Source organism: Mastigoproctus giganteus, chromosome 9, assembly GCF_048544385.1.
Source record: "Mastigoproctus giganteus isolate SK-2022 chromosome 9, ASM4854438v1, whole genome shotgun sequence".
Classification (NCBI taxonomy): Eukaryota; Metazoa; Arthropoda; class Arachnida; order Uropygi; family Thelyphonidae; genus Mastigoproctus; species Mastigoproctus giganteus.
Window position 1 is genome coordinate 109,988,306 of NC_143583.1, and position 21,858 is coordinate 110,010,163.

Here is a 21,858-nt window from a genome sequence, read left to right on the forward strand (position 1 = left end):
TCAGGTCATCAGCATATGTAATAAAGTTGTCTTTATGGGATGCAAAAAATGGTTCCAGAGCTGCAGCAAATAAAAGTGAGGAGAGAACATTGTTGTTGTTTGTAGTTTTGTGGTGCAAAAGCTGCTTTGGCTATATTGTGCCCTGCAGAGAATGCCCCCCCGTGGCACTCCTTGTGAAATGGAGTAATGGGCAATAAAATCGTCATTACAGATTACAAGGCATTTTTCCTTCAGAATGTTACATAAAATGTTCAGGAGATTGCCTTGTATTTTGAAGTAGAAAGATAAAATTTGTTCCAGAGCTGTTATCAAGATATTGTCAAAAGCTGCAGATATGTCTAGGAAGATAATATCGAGCTGTTCCTTATTGTTGAGAGCTTTCTGCATCCGAAAAAGGGTCTCAAGAAGATTTGTGACAGTTGATCTTCCAGGTAAGACTGAGTGTAGGTGCAGAGGACAATGCCTGAAGCAGTGTTGGGCAAGGGCTGAGAGAAGGGTCTTCTCAAAAATTTTCAAGATGATGCAACCTACGGCTACTATGGGTCTATAGTCTGGCATTTTTTGGTTTCTTTATTTTGGGAATGGGTCTGACTATGTAGCTGTTCCATATACAGGGGAGAGTACCTTTTTGAATGATTTCATTGAAGGTTCACACCTTCAATGAAATCACTGAACCTCAATAATATAAGGGCTGCTGATTTTTGCCATGAAAGAGGGAAGTTATCAGGACTAGCAGTTGCTTTATTGGCAAGTTCATTTATGGTTTTCATGAGGTTTTCTTTGGTAATTGTGATGATTGTTAGAGGTGTCTTTCTGAGTAAGTTTGAGATGAATTCTTCTTTTACTTAGTTCAGTTATTCTCTTCCTGTTTTCTTCAGTTGCTAATTGGTTGGGCACAGGAGGTTGTCCAAATGTCTTCTTGGACCATTCCGTAAAGACCTCGGCAATCATAAGACCTTTTTTCCTGTTATCACCAATGATTCTTTTTCCCTGATTGAGCTTTGATAATACAGCTGTAATGTGCAAGAGACAAGCAGCAGTAATGCGCTTGTCTTTTCAGCTTTATGAAGTGAGCACTCTTTTTTGTACAGACCGTAGTCATTAGGATGTCCTATCTTCAGCCACTTCCTGTAAAATCTTTACTTTTTACAAAAGACATTTATCTGTGGATTAAACCGGTTTTTGGATTTCCTGGTTATCCTTATGACCCTTGATGCTCCTTCATAGGCAATTTTTGTGAGCTTTAGTGCCAGTAGCTGGAGAGCTTCTTCTGCTGGCTGTGTTTAGTGCTTGCCATTTGTATTCTCAAAGTTCTTTGAGGATGATGTTTCGCTTGATATACTTTAAAGAAAATGTCGTTCTGTGCATGCCATTAAAATTTCCGCCGTCCCTCTGATTGGTTCCAGCAACATTGAATGTGGTCTCTACAGCTATAGGATTGTGGTCTGACTTAAAGCGAAGCAAGTTGTCTGCTAATCTAATGCTAGGTGTATTGTTATAGACATCTAACCACTGATTCCCTCTAGTAGCTGGAGTAACCAGTTGTTTCAGATTAAGCTGTGCAAGAAGAGTCAAGATTTCTTTTTGCGCAGGTATGTTTTGGAATTGGCATGTTAACATCTCCTAACAGGATCATATCTACAGTTGGATTGAAGTTAATGGTAAGCCATGCAAAAGAGTTCATTTCTTGAACCCCTGATGTGCTCAGGAGGCAGGTATATAAGACAGATTTGTAATTTTATTTTCCCATTGAAAAAGGTAGCACAGGTGGCTTCAAAATTTGGAGAGGTGTTCCTTGGTAGACTGTTACTCATCTTTATACAGGATCATGGTTCCTCCACCCCATTTTTCAGTTCTTCCAGTGCCAACACATTTGTATCCAAGCAGATTAGCAAGAATGTTTAGTTGTCCGTTATTGCGTAACCCACATTTCAACAAGGCAAATGTAGTTTGTTATTTGGTTTTTAGAAGCATTAGCAACTAAGGCCACATTGCTCTGGGATATGCGGTGGTCATTCCCTGACCTTTCCGCATCCTCCGTATTTGGTGCTGACGGGCTCAAACCCCGGTCTAATCAAGAAGCGTGTGCTACGCACTGCTGCTCCTTCCCACCTGGCTACAGAGGCGCCGCAAATGTAGTCAAAGTCAATTGTGCAGTCAGATATGAAGTTTTCTGAGCAATGCAGACACGCTGCCAGAGCAGGTCATGAGGTCTTGTCAATGATATACAGGCCTCATATTAGGAAAGATGTAGAGCTGCTGGAAAGTACAGAGAAGAGCAACAAGATTACTAAATAGAACAAAGGGTTGCTCTTGCAAAGAAAGGCTTAAGTTTTGCAAATTAAGTGTCTGGAGACTAGGCACCTAAGAGGTGATCTGATTGACGTGTATAAGGCCTTGAATGGTTTAAGCAAGCTCAATGCTGATGGGATTCTTCCTCTTCCCATATTAATCGCCTGAGGGGACAGATTCAAATTGAGAAAAGACAGTTGTAGAACAGATGTGCAGAAATATGCCTTTAGCCATCAGGTGGTTGATTGCTAGAACAAACTTCCATCTGTCATTGTAGAAGTTAACAGCTTAAATAAATTCAAGGCAAAACTAAGCAAACATTTGGAGAGAATGGATGGGTGAAATGGGAAGGGTTTTTTTTGGTTGATGCTGTATAAGCTTGCTTTTTTGCATCATATGCCTCTACTAATGCTATAGTTCATTTGCAATGTAAACAAGTGATAGATGCTCTCTGCTGAAAACAAGCACCTAATTTGTTGGCATAATCAAGAACACTGCATCATATGCCTCTACGAATGATAATCTTTTAAGAAACATATTTGCTAAATTATCAGGCATTGATCATATTCTTATTGTGTAATTTGAATTATAAACAACACTGTTCCACTACTGTTATCGTTATAAATTTAGTACATTTTGTAATTGCAAAACTTGCATTACTAGATGTGAAAGTAGAATAAAAAGATGCATCTTTTCGATTTCCTAATTATATCTAATTATACTGTTATTATCATATAGATATTAGTATCGAAGCCTATATTGGATCTGATTACGAAGTCTGCACTCATGCCACAGAATTAAAAAAAAATCAACCTTAAAAATTAAACAGAACATCACTACATCAACACTAAAAGAACACCATTAAATGCTTCCTAAAATTTACAGCTTAAATTTACAGCCACCAGTGATGTCTCTATATGGATTTGATGCTTCATGAAAGATCTACCTTAATTGGTTTTCAAGAAGGAACTGCTCACTGCATTCTTGTGCTTTGAAGAATCTGTTATTTGACACACAATTTGGTCTTCACACCTGATTGTAATTTTTTTTAAGGATAGCAAGAACTGTAAATATGTATTTGTTTTTGTAAAAAATATTGCAGGGTTAGCATTGGCAGAGGCATACAATGCAAGAAAGCAAGTATATGCAGCATCAGCCAAAAATAAAAATACCTCCCATTTCACCCCATCCATTCGTTCCAAATGCCTGTCCAGCTCAGCCTTAAATTTATTTAGGCTATCAACTTCCACAACAAAAGATGGAAGTCCGTTCCACCAATCAACTACCCACTGGCTAAAGGCAAATTTCCGCACATCTATTCTACAACTGTCTTTCCTCAATTTGAAACTGTGCCTACTCAGGTTCTTAATCTGAGCAAGAGGAAGAATCCCAACAGCATTCAACTCATTCAAGGCCTTATACACCTCAATCAGATCAACTCGCAGGTGCCTACTCTCCGAGCACTGCAATTTACAGAACTTGAGCCTTTCTTGGTAAGAGCACCCCTTTGTTCCCCTCACCAAACTTGTTACCATTCTTTGTACTCATTCTAGCAACTCTACATCCTTCCTAAAATGAGGCCTCCAGACCTGTACACAGTACTCTAGGTGTGGCCTGACCATTGCCTTGTATAACAGAATAATCACCTTCCTGTCCCTTCTAGTAAAATTCCTATATATCATTGACAAGACTCCATGACGTGACCTGCCCTGACAGCTCATCTGCACTGTCAGTGAACTTCATATTTGACTGCACAATTACCCCCAGGTCTTTTTCACTTTCAATTCTCTAAGTGTAGTACCACACAGTTGGTACATTTCTCTTTGGTTATTGCTACCCATATGCAGTACTTTGCATTTGCCACTTCTCAGTTCATTTGCCCAACTTATCTAGATCCAGTTGGGGAAGCATACTGTCTTTACTGTTGTTAACAACCCTGCCAACCTTTGTATCATCTGCAAACTTGGACATTAAACCTGATATACCTTCATCAATATCATTGATAAATATACAAAACAACAATGGGCCCAACACCAAACCCTGGGAAATTCCACTAATAACATTTGTCCATGAAGAGCAGTATCCATTGATTACCACTGTCACTTACCCATCCCTTTATCCATTGTAGCAACTGAACCTTAATGCCATACCTCTCCAATTTGTACAGCATTGTAAAAATTGCTACATTTGTACAATTCTTTATTGTGCAACAGTATCAAAAGCTTTCCTGAAATCCAAGTATATGATATCAAAATTATTTTTGGAACCAGTTCCTTTGTGACCACTTCATAGTATCCAATCACATTGGTCAGACAAGACCTCCCTTTAACAAACCCATGCTGTGTCTTAACTATTACTGCAGTCTTGTCTAGATGATCCTGCAATGCTTCTTTAACCAGTCATTCCATTATTTTCCCTGGAACACAAGTTAAACTTGCCAAAGTTTGGCCAGGAATACCTAGCAAAATAAATAAAATCATAGTGTGTCCACTGATCTACTATTCTTTTAGGATTCAGTACTCACTAGAAATTATAACAACTGAAGGAGTAATGGTGTACGGAAAGTTTATACTTTCACAAAAAAAAATTCCAGATGAACTATACCTTCTGCAACTAGCATTACTTAAAAAATATATATAATGTTTCTCCCACCAATAACAGGAATGAAATTCGAATGTTTTAGAAAATGCCATTCAAATAGCAAATAAGTTTTAGATAACCGCAATTTTTAAATCAAAATCCCGTTTCCGTACTTTCCTAATATGGGGTGGGGTGTAGAATTGTTCTGTGATCATACTCCAAAAGATATAAGTAGGAAGATACACCTGCAAATACTGTACCAAATTTAATACACTTACGTATTAAACAAGCGAATGCCAAACATGCCAAGATGCCTTGCACAAGCCATCCAAACGAATCCGTCAAGGCTCCAGGACTGCAATGAAACTGTGTCGCAACCATAATTTTCACAATCAAAACATCGATTGGGAAATTGCCACCATTAGCGAAAAACAAAGTTTTATAATTCGTTTCATATTATGAGTCTTTATGCAAACTGCGAATGAAAATACTTAATATTACAATATTCAACTTTTAAAACACATCCACTGTCACTACTCCCACATGAAAAATGACAAGACGCTACACCCAACAAATCCATGCCTCTTGCAAGTGATTACTTTTATATGCATGGACACAGTGCCCTCTGTAAATTGAAAACTTGATAAACATTTCAATTTTTATATCCGGGAAATTCTGATTTGAACTGTAGCGGGATCCACATTCAATATTGGCAGTGTTAAATCCAGGGGGAACTGACCGGGGGTGAGTTTTGCCCCCGGGTGGAATGAATTTCGCGGAGTGGAATAAATAAAAATTCCTATTTTTATTTTAATAATCGTTTAAACACCTCAGATGTTGAAATTTTCGTCATTTTTTTTGTTTAATTAACGTTCTTCGATTTGGCCACACCTTTTCTTCAAACGTTTTACCTTCTAGATTCTAATTTCTGATGGACATAATTATTTTTTTCTACATGTATCTCTTCAGAGTGACTTTAGGAATTCCCATCAATTAGAGTAACTTCCTATCATGACCGTTTTTAAAATTTGACACCATTCTTTGTAGTAGTAGTAGTGGCATGTGATGCAAGAAAGCAAGTGTATGAGCATATGCAGCATCAGCCAAAAAAAAAAAAAATCACACCATTCCATCCAAATGCCTGTCCAGTTCCTCCTTAAATTTATTTAACCTGTCAACTTCCACAACGACAGATGGAAGTTTGTTCCAGCAATTAACTACCTGCTGACTAAAGGCAAATTTCCGCACATCTATACTACATCTGTCTTTTCTTAATTTGAATTTATGTCCCCTTAGGTTCGTAATCTGAACAAGTGGAAGGATCCCATCAGAATTAAGAGTGCTAAACCCATTCAAGGCCTTATATACCTCAATCAGATCAACGCGCAGGTGCCTAGTCTCCAGCCACTGCAATTTGCAGAACTTAAGCCTCTCTTGGTAAGAGGATCCCTTCATTCCACTCACCAATCTTGTTGCCCTTCTCTGTACACGCTCAAGTAAATCTACATCCTTCCTAAAATGAGGCTTCCAGACCTGTACGCAGTACTCAAGGCGTGGCCTGACCATTGCCTTATACAGAGGGACAATCACCTCCTTCTCCCTGCTAGCAAAATTCCTATATATCATTGACAAAACCCCATGACCTACCCTGGCAGCCTATTTGATAGGATCAGAAAACTTCATATCTGACTGCACAATTGCTCTCCGGTCTTTTTCATTTTCTACCACCTTAAGTGTAGTACCACACAATTGGTACGTGTCTCTGGGGTTACTTCTACCCATATGCAGTACTTTGCATTTGTCAAGGTTAAACTTCAGTTGCCACTTCTTAGCCCAGCTTCCCAAATTACCTAGATCCTGTTGCAGTAGCACACTGACATTACTGTCATTAACAACCCTGCCAACCTTTGTATCATCTGCAAACTTCGACATTAAGCCTGATATACCTTCATCAATATCATTGATAAATATACAAAACAACAGTGGACCTAACACTCAACCCTGTGAGACACCACTAATAAAATTAGTCCAAGAAGAGCAGCACCCATTGATTACCACCCTCTGTCTTCTCCCACTTAACCATCCTTTTATCCATTATAGCAACTTACCCTTAATACCATTCTGCTCCAATTTGTACAATAGTCTTCCATGCGCAACAGTGTCAAAGGCTTTCCTGAAATCCAAATATATGATATCAAAATTATTTTTTGCATCCAGTTCCTTTGTAACCACATCACAATATCCTATCAAATTTGTCAGACAAGACTTTCCCTTAATAAAACCATGCTGTGTCTGAATTATTGCTGCAGCCTTGTCTAGATGATACTGCAATGCATCTCTAACCAGTGACTCCATAATTTTACCCGGAGCAGAAGTTAAACTAACTGGTCTGTAATTAGTCGTGTCACCCTTCGATCCCCCTTTGTGAATTGGGGATACATTTGCACATCTCCAGTCCGTGGGACTATCCCTGAATCCAAGGATGCTCTCATAATTATGGCTAAGGGTTTGCTTAGTTCCTTTGCCGCCTCCTTTAATATAACTAGAGAGATCCCATCCATCCCAGGTGCTTTATTATTATTATAATTAGCCATATGAGGCAAGGAAGCCTGAGGCTTTTGCTGCACTAGCCAAAAAAAAAAAAAAAAAATTCTGAGTTACCCCTGAGAGAGAGAGAGAGAGAGAGAGAGAGAGAGAGAGAGAGAGAGAGAGAGAGAGAGAGAGAGAGAGAGAGAGAGAGAGAGAGAGAGAGAAGGGAGTCACCAAGAAAGAGAAGAATGATGATATCCAGCCCAGAATCCTGGGTGTGCCAAGCCCATACTGACCAGATGTGAGCCCCTGGGGGTGTTTTCTTATGTTTAACTTCAACAATTTATCCTCCCCTTTGCTTTCAGTTATTAGTAAATCATTAAGTATCCTGCTACAATTTGAAAACCTTCTGCCATTTTCAAACCTTAATAATTCCTCATGTGTGAATTTAGATGGAAAATACTCATTCAGTTTGTTTGCTATCTGAGCAGGATCATCAACAGTCGAACCATCGATGTCAAGTGGACCAATCAGATTCATCCCCTTCCTTTTAGGGTTTATATAAGTAAAGAAATCCTTGCTGTTTTTCTTAGCATCTTTTGCCAAGATTTTTCGTAATCTGCCTTCGCCTGCCTAACCTCCTTTGTGACCTGATTACAGACTAGCTTATATCTGCCATAGGCTTGAGTTACGAGTCTCATTAGATAACCATTTAGGCCTAAACCTTGAACAATATTTCTTAATAGGTATGAAACTTTTAGTAGCATCCACAATTAATTCCTTAAATGCTTCCAACTTAGAATTTACTGTTGGTAACATCGTCAGTTGATCCCACTGTACAGATTTTAAAAACTGTCGGAGACCACTGAACTCACCTTTACGGAAGCAAAAGCCCTTTCCTTCACCCCTAATGGTAATGAAATCTTTAAGTAAATCCCACATCAGTACACTGTGTACTCACTGTGTACACATCAGTACTCTCTGGTTGCCCCTCGAACGTGCTGCTGCAGAAAACAATCATCCAATAAATCCACAAAAGTCTGACTAGTGTGTGAGTGACCAACCCACAAGTTCCAGTCAATATCTGGGAAGTTAAAATCCCCCATTATAAGACATTCCGATTTACTAGCCCACTCTATTTCTCTGTACAATTGTTCACTGTACTCATTCGAGTCATTAGGCCTATAACACACCCTACTCTTATTTTTGCTTTCGCAGTGCTTATGTCACACCAAACTGACTCAACAGTGCACTGTTCATCTATATCAACTGGATGCACTTCTTTTGATTTTATGTTTTTCTTAATTAACAGCATAACACCACCTCCCTTTCTATCCTGTCGGTACATATTGTACTCCCCAAATTCCAGTTCAGCATTCCTTATATCTGTGTGACACCACGTCTCTCCTGTCCCAACAATATCCGCCTTTGATGTCTTGACCAACACTTCAAATTGTACTCCACGTAAATGGTTTTTTGTACTGTTTTCATTTAAAAACCAGGTGGGCAGTTGTCATTTGTGTTAATTTGATAAAATATCTAAAAGTTCTTACTTGCACCGCAAAATTACTGATTAGCGAGTGTCGCAGTAAAAATTAATTGTGTCCGCTATTGTCAGTGTTAATCAATTGAGATTTCGTATTCCTTTCCATGTTTCTATTTCACATTCTCTTTTACCTTCAGTGGGCTACAATTATGGTAAAATATGATACACAGTGGGGGTAGGAATTTCATGGAAAACTTAAAAATACGACAACTTCATGCTATCAGCACCCAACGTTATGCTGAATATAATCAGATATACAGTGATGGTTCTAAATTAGACAAAACAGTAGGCGCTGCAACAGTCTTACTTGCTTTCACTGTTTCTGCTTCTCTGCAGAACGTTTCACCAGTTACCCAGCACGAAGTATCTAGATTCTCAAACTGGCACATAGCATATCATCCATTCCGATTCTTTAACTCTATAAACTCAATGCAGAATGAAATGCACAGCTACCATCCCTTGCTGAAACAAACGGATCTAGCGGATTCAAACGGATCTAGCTATCAGACAAACAACACATAGAGGTATTCTCCTGGAATGAACTTCCGGGGCTCATATCTGGTGAGTATGGACGTGGCACACAAAAGGACCTCAGCTGGATATCATCATTCTTCTCTTTCTTTGTGATTCTCTCTCTCTCTCTCTCTCTCTCTCTCTCTCTCTCTCTCTCTCTCTCTCTCTCTCTCTCTCTCTCTCTCTCTCTCTCTCTCTCTCTCTCTCTCTCTCTCTCAGGGTAACTCAGAAATTTTTTTTAGCTGGTGCAGCATAAGCCTCAGCCTTTCTTGCACAATTTGGCTAGTAATAATAATAATAATAATGTTCTCACAGTGACAAATAAATTACTTGACGCCTCCCATTACCACAGGTTGGCAACCTTGCCTTCAGGCATTTGTTTCTTGACCTTGGGAGCAGCATGCAGTAGTATTTATCAGTGCGAGCTCAGTTTTTTTTTTTTTTTTTGATATTATCGTTTCAAACTTGTGTTGAAAAGTAAGTAAAATATCTTCACGAAAGTGTTTGAACAATCTGAACTTATTTTGTTACATCTGTGAAAGTTACATAGTCCGCAAGCAGAGACAAGATATTACAGAATTTGAAAAATATGTGTGTAGTGTTTATTTTCACATTGTGAAAAAAGTCTAATCTTGTGAAAGCTTTCTCAAGGGCAGCAGTAAACAGCTTCGGAGATATTGTGTCTCCTTGTCGAACTCCTTTCTCGATTTTAAATTTCCTACTGTCTTTGTCTAGTCTAATAAAGGAGGTAGCATTCTCATATATTTTCTTCAAAATCATAATATGTGGGGTATCTATATCTTGTCTTTCCAATGTCCGAAAAATTGCCTTATGCTGTATGGAGTCAAATGCCTTTTCATAATCCACAAATGCCAGGTGTTTTATATTCATTTGCTTTCTCCATTAGCTGTGATATTACGTGAAGGTGATCCATAGTTGAGAATCTTGCCCTAAAGCCAGCTTGCTCTTTCGGTTGACTCTCATCAAGTATTCTTTCTAATCTGTTAGTAATGACCCTTGTGAACAACTTGTAGATGTGGGATAACAAGCTAATTGGTCTATAATTTCCAATTTTTGATTTATCTCCTTTCTTATGCAGCAAAACTATGATTGCATTATTCCACTGCTTAGGCATCACATCTTTTATAATGCACTTTGTGAAGAGCCTTGCCAATTTGTGTTATGTCTCTTCCTCCTAATTTTAACAACTCTACAGTAACTTCATCTTCCCCCGGGGTTTTCTGATTCTCCATTTTCTTCGATGCATGTTCTACCTCATCAGGAAGAATATCGGGTATGTCGTATGTGTTGCTAATTTGCAATCCATCTTCCTCACTGCTGGCATCATTCCCTTGCTCCTTGTATAATTCTCTATAGTAGTTTTCTGCTATTTGAATTATTCCTTCTCTGCTGTTTATAAGTACACCATCGCTATTCTTCAGTTTCAGTATCATTTGTCTTTCTGTATTACTGCTCATGGCTGCTGATTTAAATCCTTTGTTTTCCCTTAATGCTTGTTCTACTTTTCTTGTGTTAAATCTTCTTATGTCCTCTCTGAGTCTATTTCTAATGGCTTTGCATAAATCAGTATACTCAATTTTTTCATTGTTAGTGTTTATCTTGCTCTTTATTTTTAGCCTTCGGTTCATCATAACAAGTGTTTCTTCAATAATTTTTCCTTCTTTGGATTTCTTTTCCCTATAGGTTTCTTGGGCTTTATCACTTTCAGAAAATTGTAATATTCCTCGTCGATATCTTGGTCCTGAGCAGTGTGCAAAAGCTCAAACTTGTTCTTAAGTTCCAGTACATACTGTTCTCTCTCGTCTTCTGTTATCTTAAAGACTTTTGTATTATTTAGCATTAGCATTAGCATTAGTAGAAGCATATGATGCAAGAAAGCAAGCTTATTCAGCATCAGCCAAAAAAAAAAAAAAAAAAAAAAAAAAACAACCACTCCTCCCATTTCACCCCTCCGTTCGTTCGAAATACCTGTCCAGCTGAGCCTTAAATTTATTTAGGCTATCAACTTCAACAACAAGCGATGGGAGTCTGTTCCACAAACCAACTGCCTGCTGGCTAAATGCAAATTTCCGCACATCTATCCGACATCCGTCCTTCCTCAATTTGAATTTATGCCCTATCAGGTGATTATTCTGAGCAAGAGGAAGAATCCCATCGGCATTGAGCATGCTCAAGCCATTCAAAGCCTTATACACCTCTATCAGATCACCTCGCCGATATCTAGTCTCCAGGCTCTGTAATTTGCAAAACTTAAGCCTTTCTTCGTAAGAGCAACCCTTTGTTCCATTCACTAATCTTGTTGCCCTTCCCTGTACTCGTTCCAGCAGCTCTACATCCTTCTTGAAATGAGGCCTCCAGACTGTATACAGTACTCAAGGTGTGGCCTGACCAATGCCTTATACAAGGGAATAATCACATCCCTGTCCCTGCTAGAAAAATTCCTGTATATGATTGACAAGACACCATGAGCTACTCTTGCAGCTCGTCTGCACTGCTCAGAGAACTTCATATCTGCCTGCACAATTACCCCCAGGTCCTTTTCATTCTCCACCACTGTCAGCGTAGTACCACAGAGTTGATACGTTGATCTGGGGTTATTGTTTCCCATATGTAGTACTTTACATTTGTCAATGTTTAACTTCATTTGCCACCTCTCAGCCCATCTGCTCAACCTTTCCAGATCCTGTTGCAGCAGCATAGTATCAGTAGTGTCCTTAACAACCCTGCCAACCTTGGTATCGTCTGCAAACTTGGACATTAAGCCTGACACACCATCATCAATATCATTTATAAATACAGAAAACAACAATGGACCCAACACTGAACCCTGAGGAACTCCACTAATAACATTAGTCCACGTTGAGCAGTGTCCATTGATTACCACTCTCTGTCTTCTGCCACTCAACCATCCCTTTATCCCTAGCAGCAATTTGCCTCCAATGCCACACTTCTCCAATTTGTGCAGCAGTCTTCCATGCGCAACAGTATCAAAAGCCTTTCTAAGATCCAAATATATAATATCAAAGTTATTCCCTGCATCCAGTTCTTTTGTGACTACATCATAGTGTCCAATCAAATTGGTCAGACAAGACCTGCCCTTAACAAAACCATGCTCTGTCTGAGCTATAACTGAATTCTTGTCCAGATGATCCTGCAGTGCTTCTTTCACCAGTGCCTCCATTAATTTTCCTGGAACCGAAGTTAAACTAACAGGTCTATAATTACTTGTGTCAGCCTTTGATCCTCCTTTGTGAATTGGGGTTACATTTGCACATCTCCAGTCCATGGGTATCTCCCCTGAGTCCAAAGAAGCTCTCATAATTATGGCTAGGGGTTTGCTTACTTCCTTTGCTGCCTCCTTTAATATAACTGGATAGATCCCATCCACCCCGGGTGCCTTTTTTATGTTTATCCTCAACAATTTCTCCTCCACTTTCCTCTCAGTTATTAGAAAATAATCTAGCTCACTGCCAATGTTTACTTCACCTACGACATTCCCCTTCCTGAATAACTCCTCATGTGTGAATGTAGATGCAAAATACTCGTTTAGATTGTTAGCCACCTGTGCTGGATCCTCAACTGTTGAACCATCAACATCCAGTGGACCAATCTGATTCATCCCTTTCCTTCTTGAGTTCAAATAGGTAAAGAACTCTTTTCTGTTTTTCTTTGCGTCCTTTGCCAAGGATTACTCATAATCTGCCTTTGCCTGCCTAATCTCCTTTGTGACTTGGTTACAGACCAACTTATATCTATCATAGGCTTCCATGTCACCCATTAATTTGTATGTATTCCATGCATTTTTCTTCTCTGCCATATGTCTCATTAGTTCATCTGACAACCATTTAGGTCTGAACCTTGAACAATATTTCTTGGTTGGTATGTAAAGCCTGGTAGCTTCCAAGTATAGTTCCTTGAATGCTTCCCATTTTGAATTTGCTGTTGGTAACATCATCAGTTGGTCCCACTGTATAGAATTTAAATACTGTCTCAGACCATCATAGTCGCCTTTACGAAAGCAAAAACCCTTCCCTTTACCTCTGATGGTAGTTACCTCCTTCAGTAAATCCCACCTTCAGCACACTGTGATCACTGCCACCCAATGGTTCCTTTATCTGCAGATTCCTAATGCATGAAGAATCACTACTGATAATCAGAGTGATATTTACTCGAGTCAATTTTTTCCTTTCCTTTCCTACATCTATACCATTCTGTGATCAGTGATCACTTCCAACATTTACCTTATTCAGGACTGTAACATTATTCACGGTATATCTTCTGTTAGTGAGGATGAAGTCGATTTCATTAGTTGTTAATCCATTTGGACTCTTCCATGTCCACTTTCTGTTCACCGTTTTCTTGAAAAAAGTGTTTATTACTGACAATCCTTGAGATTCTGCAAATTCCTCAAGTCTTTCACCTCTTTTATTTCTTTCACCAATTCCAAAATTTCCTATAGTTACCCTTTCTGCGCTGTTTTATATTTTTCCAACCTTAGCATTGAAGTCCCCCATAATGATAGCGTTGTGGGTTTTCTGCTCATCTAGAAGACTCTCAATTTCGGTATATATTTCTTCAACCTCTTCATCATCATGGCTCGATGTTGGTGCATAAATATACTGCATACTATATATTTCAGTAAATCTTTATATCTAAATAATTGTTCAGTGAATTTATATCAAACGGCATAAAGTTAGGAGAGGTACAGTATAAAATGCTGTTGTACATGCTGGCGCAGTCCCTGTAGTTCAAAAAAGGTCCATATGTCCAATTATTGTTTTCCCGGTAATAGGGGGCAGCTTTCAACGTTGTCATTCTCTTGGTGTTTATTCATTCATAATGTGGAATATGGTGGTGTGGGGTCTTAGTTACGTTTTTCGTTCTGAGATTTCTAGTACTTATTTATTCTGTTGTGACAAATAATGAAGTGTAAAGTAGGAATTGTTCAGTTCAAGGTAAACTTTAATTATTGTGATGTATCCTTAATATCTTTGTATTTCAAAAATACCAATTCATCTAGGTGGATGGCGGTTATTTGAATCAGCTGACAATTTGATAATTATGATTTGTTTGTATTATTATTATTATTTCTTTATTATTATCTATTTTTGAATTGCCCATCTGATGATTATTATTCACGACATTCATTTACTTGCAGCATCACATGCATAGGATTTCTGTAGACACTTTATTTCAGTGAATGTAATGTGCGATATAATTCACTTGACGATGGTTCTCGAATTGGGCCTCGACCCAGTTTTTGTTGATAGTCGTACTTTTTAAAATTAAGCTAGAGTAAGCGTTCCATTCTGGTATACAGGCTGTCAAAATTACGCAATCCAGAATGGCATGGTCCACAGAGTAGAACATACTGTGCGGTCATTGCCGATTATGAGTTTTAGGGTATTCGAAATTACTCGTGATAGTTGTCAGACAAGGTTGCCAGAACGGGTGAGCATAGATTCGCACGATTTCATAAATAAAAAAAAAAGTAACCATTAATTCGAGAGAGAGCGAGGTGTTTGTGTGAGTACATATATAGCATTAAAGTAATAAAAGAAAAGATATATTTGTTGAGGAATACTTGACTAAGTATTCCCCAATATAAATATAAGGATGGATAAAGAGGAATGCTAGGATAAGTTCTCTTGTGCTTGTAATTTATAGAATTACAAGCACAAGACAATTTAAAAAATATGTAATTGAAGATGAATAAAGTATGAATAGGTAATAAGGTGTAATGATCAGTATATACACTCAGTGATCACTGAATTATGACCACCTTGCTATATTCTGTGTTGGGCCATTGTTTGTACAGATAACAGCTGGTATTGGCCTAGACGTCTGTAGGGATCTACAGCCATGTTGCCAGCAAGACTTTCACAGTATCAGAATAGACGACAGTTACATGTCCATATGCCTCACTTCCTGTTCAAAAACATCCCACAGGTGTTCAATTTTATTAAAAGTTAAGCAAATTTGGAAGCCACTCAAGATGGTTGATATTGCAAGTGGACTGCAATACTGGCACAACTCAAAAAATGCCAGTGGGTGGTTAATTGCTGGAATAAACTTCCATTTGTCGTAGTAGTAGTGGCATGTGATGCAAGAAAGCAAGTGTATGAGCCTATGCAGCATCAGCCAAAAAAAAATCACACCATTCCCTCCAAATGCCTGTCCAGTTCCTCCTTAAATTTATTCAACCTATCAACTTCCACAATGACAGATAGAAGTTTGTTCCAGCAATTAACCACCCGCTGGCTAAAGGCAAATTTCCGCACATCTGTTCTATATCTGTCCTTTCTTAATTTGAATTTATGCCCCCTTAGGGTCGTAATCTGAACAAGTGGAAGGATCCCATCAGAATTCAGCGTGCTCAACCCATTCAAGGCGTTATACACCTCAATCAGATCACCACGCAGGTGCCTAGTCTCCAGCCCCTGCAATTTGCAGAACTTAAGCCTCTCTTGGTAAGAGGATCCCTTCATTCCCCTCACCAATCTTGTTGCCTTTCTCTGTACATGCTCAAGAAAATCTATATCCTTCCTAAAATGAGGCCTCCAGACCTGTACGCAGTACTCAAGGTGTGGCCTGACCATTGCCTTATACAGAGGGACAATCGCCTCCTTTTCCGCAGTACTTTGCATTTGTCAAGGTTAAACTTCAGTTGCCACTACTTAGCCCATCTGCCCAAATTATCTAGATCCTGTTGCAGTAGCACACTGCCATTGCTGTCATTAACAGCAATGGCAGCAATGGCAGTGTGCCATTGCTGCCATTGCTGTCATTAACAACCCTGCCAACCTTTGTATCATCTGCAAACTTTGACATTAAGCCTGATATACCTTCATCAATATCATTGATAAATATACAAAACAACAGTGGACCTAAGACCAAACCCTGTGGGACTCCACTAATAACATTAGTGCACGAAGAGTAGCACCCATTGATTACCACCCTCTGTCTTCTCCCACTTAACCATCTTTTTATCCATTGTAGCAACTTACCCTTAATACCATTCTGCTCCAATTTGTACAATAGTCTTCCATGCGCAACAGTGTCAAAAGCTTTCCTGAAATCCAAATATATGATATCAAAATTATTTTTTGCAACCACATCATAATAGTCAATCAGATTTGTCAGACAAGACTTTCCCTTAACAAACCCATGCTGTGTCTGAATTATTGCTGCAGTGTTGTCTAGATGATCCTGCAATGCATCTTTAACCAGTGACTCCATCATTTTACCCGGAACAGAAGTTAAACTAACTGGTCTGTAATTACTCGTGTCACCCTTCGATCCCCCTTTGTGAATTGGGGATACATTTGCACATCTCCAGTCCGTGGGAACCTCCCCTGAGTCCAAGGATGCCCTCATAATTATGGCTAAGGGTTTGCTTAGTTACTTTGCCGCCTCCTTTAATATAACTGGATAGATCCCATCCATCTCAGGTGCTTTTCTTATGTTTAACTTCAACAATTTTTTTTTTTTTTTTTTTTATTACGAAATCATTAAGTATCCTGCTACAGTTTGATAACCTTCTGCCATTTTCAAACCTTAATAATTCCTCATGTGTGAATGTAGATGCAAAATACTCATTCAATTTGTTTGCTATCTGAGCAGGATCATCAACAGTCGAACCATCGATGTCAAGTGGGCCAATCAGATTCATCCCCTTCCTTTTAGAGTTTAATAAGTAAAGAAATCCTTGCTGTTTTTCTTAGCATCTCTTGCCAAGGATTTCTCGTAATCTGCCTTTGCCTGCCTTACCTCCTTTGTGACCTGATTACAGACTAGCTTATATCTGCCATAGGCTTCTGAGTTGCTTGATAATTTATATGCATCCCATGCATCTTTCTTCTCTGTTACGAGTCTCATTAGTTCATTTGATAACCATGTAGGCCTAAACCTTGAACAATATTTCTTAATAGGTATGAAACATTTAGTAGCACCCACGATTAATTCCTTGAATGCTTCCCACTTAGAATTTACTATTGGTAACATTGTGCAGTTCCTCCTTAAATAAATTTAAGGAGGAACTGCACAAACATTTAGAGGGATTTGTTTTGTAAATTTTTTATTTATTTTTTCTTTTTTGGCTGATGCTGCATAAGCTCATACACTTGCTTTCTTGCATCACATGCCTCTACTACTACTGACTTCTACATGAAAAATCAATCCAAGCAAAAAATTGTCTGATTGTTTTACGGTTCAATGGGATAAGTGCCATTGTGTAACCTGGCATCTTAATTATTTAATTAAATATTAAAGACTTGAGAGATAGAATTACTGCCAGTTTGTAGGTAGTATTAACTCAAATCATATTTTTGAGATGTCATTATTGTAGCCCACGTGCAATATCTTTACTGTGTTCCTTGAAACACTCTTGCACAGTGCTGGCACAATGACACAACACATTATCATCTTGGAAGATCCAGTTTCTGCCTGGGAAAAAATGCAACATGGCAGGGTGCACATGGCCTTCTAAAAGCTGCCAGCAGACGTCATCAGTGAAACATTGATACACATGCACCAGGGATCCTAGTTCTTGCCAGCAAAACATTCCCCATATTATGCAACCACTGCCACCTGCCTGGATAGTGGGCACCATACGCGATGGGTAGACGCCTCGATGGGCAGGAGCAGCAGTGCGTAGCACATGCTTCTTGATTAGACCGGGGTTCGAGCCCGTGACCACCAAATACGGAGGATGCGGAAAGGTCAGAGAATGACCACCCTGACCTTTCTGCATCCCCGCATAGCCTAGCATATCCCTGGAGCAATATGGCCTTAGTTGCTAATGCTCCTAAAAACCAAACAGCAAAGAGCAACGCAATGGGTAAATGAACTGTAGATGCTTGTGCCACACGTGAAGGTGTCCATTGGCATGTTGTACAAGATATTTAGACTCATCCAACCTGCACACCTGTTTCCAGTCCTCCAGTGTGTTGTTACCAACACAGTATTTGCTATTAATGATGATCAGTGATGAGGCTGTCGCTTGGGTCATCTGCTATGGAACCCATACATTTTGGGATATTGTTGTTGCATTTTCCATGTTGTATTGTGTTGTCAACCGTTGCACAGTGACCTGCTGTTGAGCCCATACAATGCACTGTAGCCATCACTCACCACAAACATCCAGTAGTATATGAAGTATACTGCAAGCTATGTGGCATAGTCCATAACAGACTATGCCACATATCTTGGTCATAATTCAGTGATCACTGAGTGCAGACGGCTGGTCTGGTGAGAAGTAGAGGATAGTAAAATATAATAAAAGAAGGGTAGGAAAAACTTTAAGTTTAATCATGCCCTTATACCATCATTATTAGTAGTGCAATAATAAATTGGCAAAATATACATTAAAGAAGATGAAAATTTGCTCTGAAATGCTAATCCGTCAAAGCCTCTACTTGAAATGGAAGTTCCTGCTCATTTCCATTAAGAATAAGTCATCTGTTTTCTGTAAGATACGAAATTCAGAGTTATTTTTTAAAACATTATTAGTAATAGTAGTAATGGCAGCTGATGCAAGAAAGCAAGCTACTAAAGCATCAGCAAAAAAAACCCCCCTTCCCAAATCACCTGTTTATCCTCTCCAATAATTTTTATAGCACATTCTTGAATTTATTTAAACTACCCACCTTCACAACAGCAGATGGAAGGTTGTTCTAACAAATTTCCATCATAACTAATATAGTAAGCTTATCTGCTAAAAGACCATGTGTATGCCATATCCAAAAATTTCATTACTTCATACAGCATGTCGCTCCCCCATTTTTCTTATTATTGAATACACCATGAATTGTCAAACTAATAGAGTAAACTTATCTGCGAAAAGATCAAACTCCCAAACACTTCCTAGTTCATTTCACAAATATACGTGGTCTGAATTCTAATCTCAACGATGTCCATTTCCACTTGCAATCTGCCAAACCCCATGTACTTTTTTGACACAATCTCAGTTATCGGTTGATTCAACTACTGCTCATCTCAGTTGCCCAAATTTTTCACTGTATGATTTCTTTCGCCCCAAAGGTGGTATTTGTGCATATATGTCCGTTCTGATATTCCCTGTTAGAGACTTGGTAATTTGGAAACTCCTCTTTTCGATCTACTCTGGCTCAAAATCTCTCTACCTCATTGTGTCAAATTCATCTGTTGTCTACCATTCTCCCAACTCCACTAATCACTTGGAACTCTTTATCTTCCTCTCTTTGCAATTTGACTTTCTCCAGTCCAACTTTATTAATAGTGAGGAAATTTTCCTTGGTGATTTTAATGTTCACAACTCCAGCTGGCTTCTGTTTTCTAGTCACACCAACCCAGCTGGTTAAGATGCTGAGGCTTTTGCAATTATTAATGACCAAACACAGATTGTTCATTTACCTACCAGAATACCAGACAATCCTAAAAATACAGCCAAAACACTTGCACTTTTTCTCACAAACAACCCTTCTATGTACACAGTCAAAGTGAGTGGTCCTTTAGGCACCTCAGATCACAACTTGGTGATTTTCTCTTCTCCAATCGAGCCTTTACCTCATGGCTATTCCCAACCTAGTGTTGTTTGGCATTACAAGAATGCAAAATAAAATGACCAGCGAGATTTCTTTTCTTCTTTTCCTTGGTTGGATTACTGTTTCAAAAATTCTGATGTCAACGTTTGCTCAAATTGTGTCAGTGAAATTATTCTTGTAGGAATGGAATCCTTTATTCTGCACAACTTTAAAATCTCGTCCTTTATCTAAACCTTGGTTTTCCAATAAATGCTAAAGCTGTTCAGGAGAAGAATGTTGAATATCGTAATTGACTTGTTTCCAATTCTTCAGTTTAATTTTCTGCCTACACCAAAGCTCGCAATAATTGTAAACCAGTTATTAATCAGTCCAAACTAGATTTTGAACAGGCTAAGAGTAGAAAACTTGCTTCTTGCCCTTATGGTAGCCTAGCATTCTGGTCTCTTACCAAAGCTATTGGCCGCAGCTTTTGTCCATCTCTGCTCCCACCTCTGTCAAAACCAGATGGTTCTGTTGTCACTTCAGCCAAGGATAAAGCTGACCTGCTGGCATCCCATTTTTCTTCCAACTCATTTATTAATGATCTTGGTAAAACACCTGTCACCATTCCCAACACACTCCATTCAATGCCTCTTGTGGTCTTCCGTCAAAAGGATATCAGAAGGATTTTGACGAATCTTGATTCTAAGAAAGCTTCAGGTTCTGATGGTATTTCTCCACTTGTTATCAAAACCTGTGCTCCTGAACTTACTCCTGTTCTTTGCTGCCTTTTTTCACTTTCTTATTCAAAAGTTGTTTTTCCTTCTGCTTGAAAATTTGCTCATATCCAACCAGTTCCTAAAAAGAATGACAAATCCCTCCCATACAATTATCATCCCATTGCAATTACTTCTACTATTTCTAATGGAGAAATCAATTAACTGCCAACTTTTAAACAACCTAGAAACCTTCCGTCTGATCAACGATTACCAGTATGGATTCCGTCAGTGTCGATCCATTGGGGATATTCTGGCTTATGTTACCCATTTATGGACAAATTCAATGGAAAAGTTCGGTTAAACACAAGCAGTTGCTCTTGACATCTCAACAGCTTTCGATCGTGTTTGGCATAGAGGTCTTCTAAACAGGCTTCCATATTATGATTTGCCAACTGTTTTTTTATGATTTGTTATCCAGTTTTCTCTCTGACTGCTCACTGAGGGTGATGGTAGATGGCTCTGTCTTCTAACTTCTCCAATAATGTGGTGTCCCCCCCCCCACAAGGTTCAGTTCTTTCCTCCACTCTTTTCTTCTTCATTAATATATAAGAAGGCTTCAACAATCAGCTTCAACTTCTCGAATATCCGCTACCAATTCCTTAAATACCAATCTCCAGGTAATTCTCCAGTGGGGCAAAGACAACTTAGTTGATTTCAATCCTTCTGAAACTCAGTCTTGTGTTATATCTCATAAAAAGGATTCTTCTGCTCCCATGCTTATCTTTAGTGACACTCCGATTTCTAGGCAAAATGATATATCTCTTTTGGGGATTACCTTGACTTCTAATCTCTCTCTCTCTCTTTGCGCAAGCACATTAGAAATATTGCTTCTTCTGCATCTAAAAAACTTGATTTTCTCTTTCACTCTCGGCATTCCTTTTCTTCCAAACAGCTGTTCACTCTGTACAAATCGCAAATCCGCCCTACCATGGAATATTATTCCCACATCTGGGGTGGTGCCCCCAAAACCTCTCTCTCGCTCGGGCTTCTTGATTCCATTCAGAAGAGGGCAGTTAGGTTAATTAATGACTCTTCTCTAACAGAGTCTCTACCCTCACTGTCTCATAGATGCACTGTTTCTGCTGCATGCCTTTTC

At 38.9% G+C, this 21,858-nt stretch overlaps 2 protein-coding genes across 4 annotated transcripts in view; one reads left to right on the plus strand and one right to left on the minus strand.

Annotated features, from left to right (window-relative positions):
• Positions 1-5,426, minus strand: part of LOC150080634 (store-operated calcium entry regulator STIMATE-like) — an 86,220-nt gene extending 80,794 nt beyond the window's left edge. For both annotated transcript variants that reach the window (XM_090380598.1, XM_090380597.1), the window contains exon 1: positions 5,151-5,426. In XM_090380598.1, coding sequence (XP_090236724.1) covers positions 5,151-5,200 — 50 coding nt within the window. In that variant the 5' untranslated portion in view covers positions 5,201-5,426. The remainder of the gene's footprint in view (positions 1-5,150) is intronic.
• Positions 5,427-14,315: 8,889 nt separating this feature from the next.
• The window catches only part of LOC150080635 (scm-like with four MBT domains protein 1), a 179,521-nt gene continuing 171,978 nt past the window's right edge, over positions 14,316-21,858 (plus strand). The window contains exon 1 of one of the 2 annotated variants that reach the window (XM_090381944.1): positions 14,316-14,436. In XM_090381944.1, coding sequence (XP_090238070.1) covers positions 14,404-14,436 — 33 coding nt within the window. In that variant the 5' untranslated portion in view covers positions 14,316-14,403. The remainder of the gene's footprint in view (positions 14,437-21,858) is intronic. The other variant, XM_090381943.1, reaches the window with a different exon arrangement.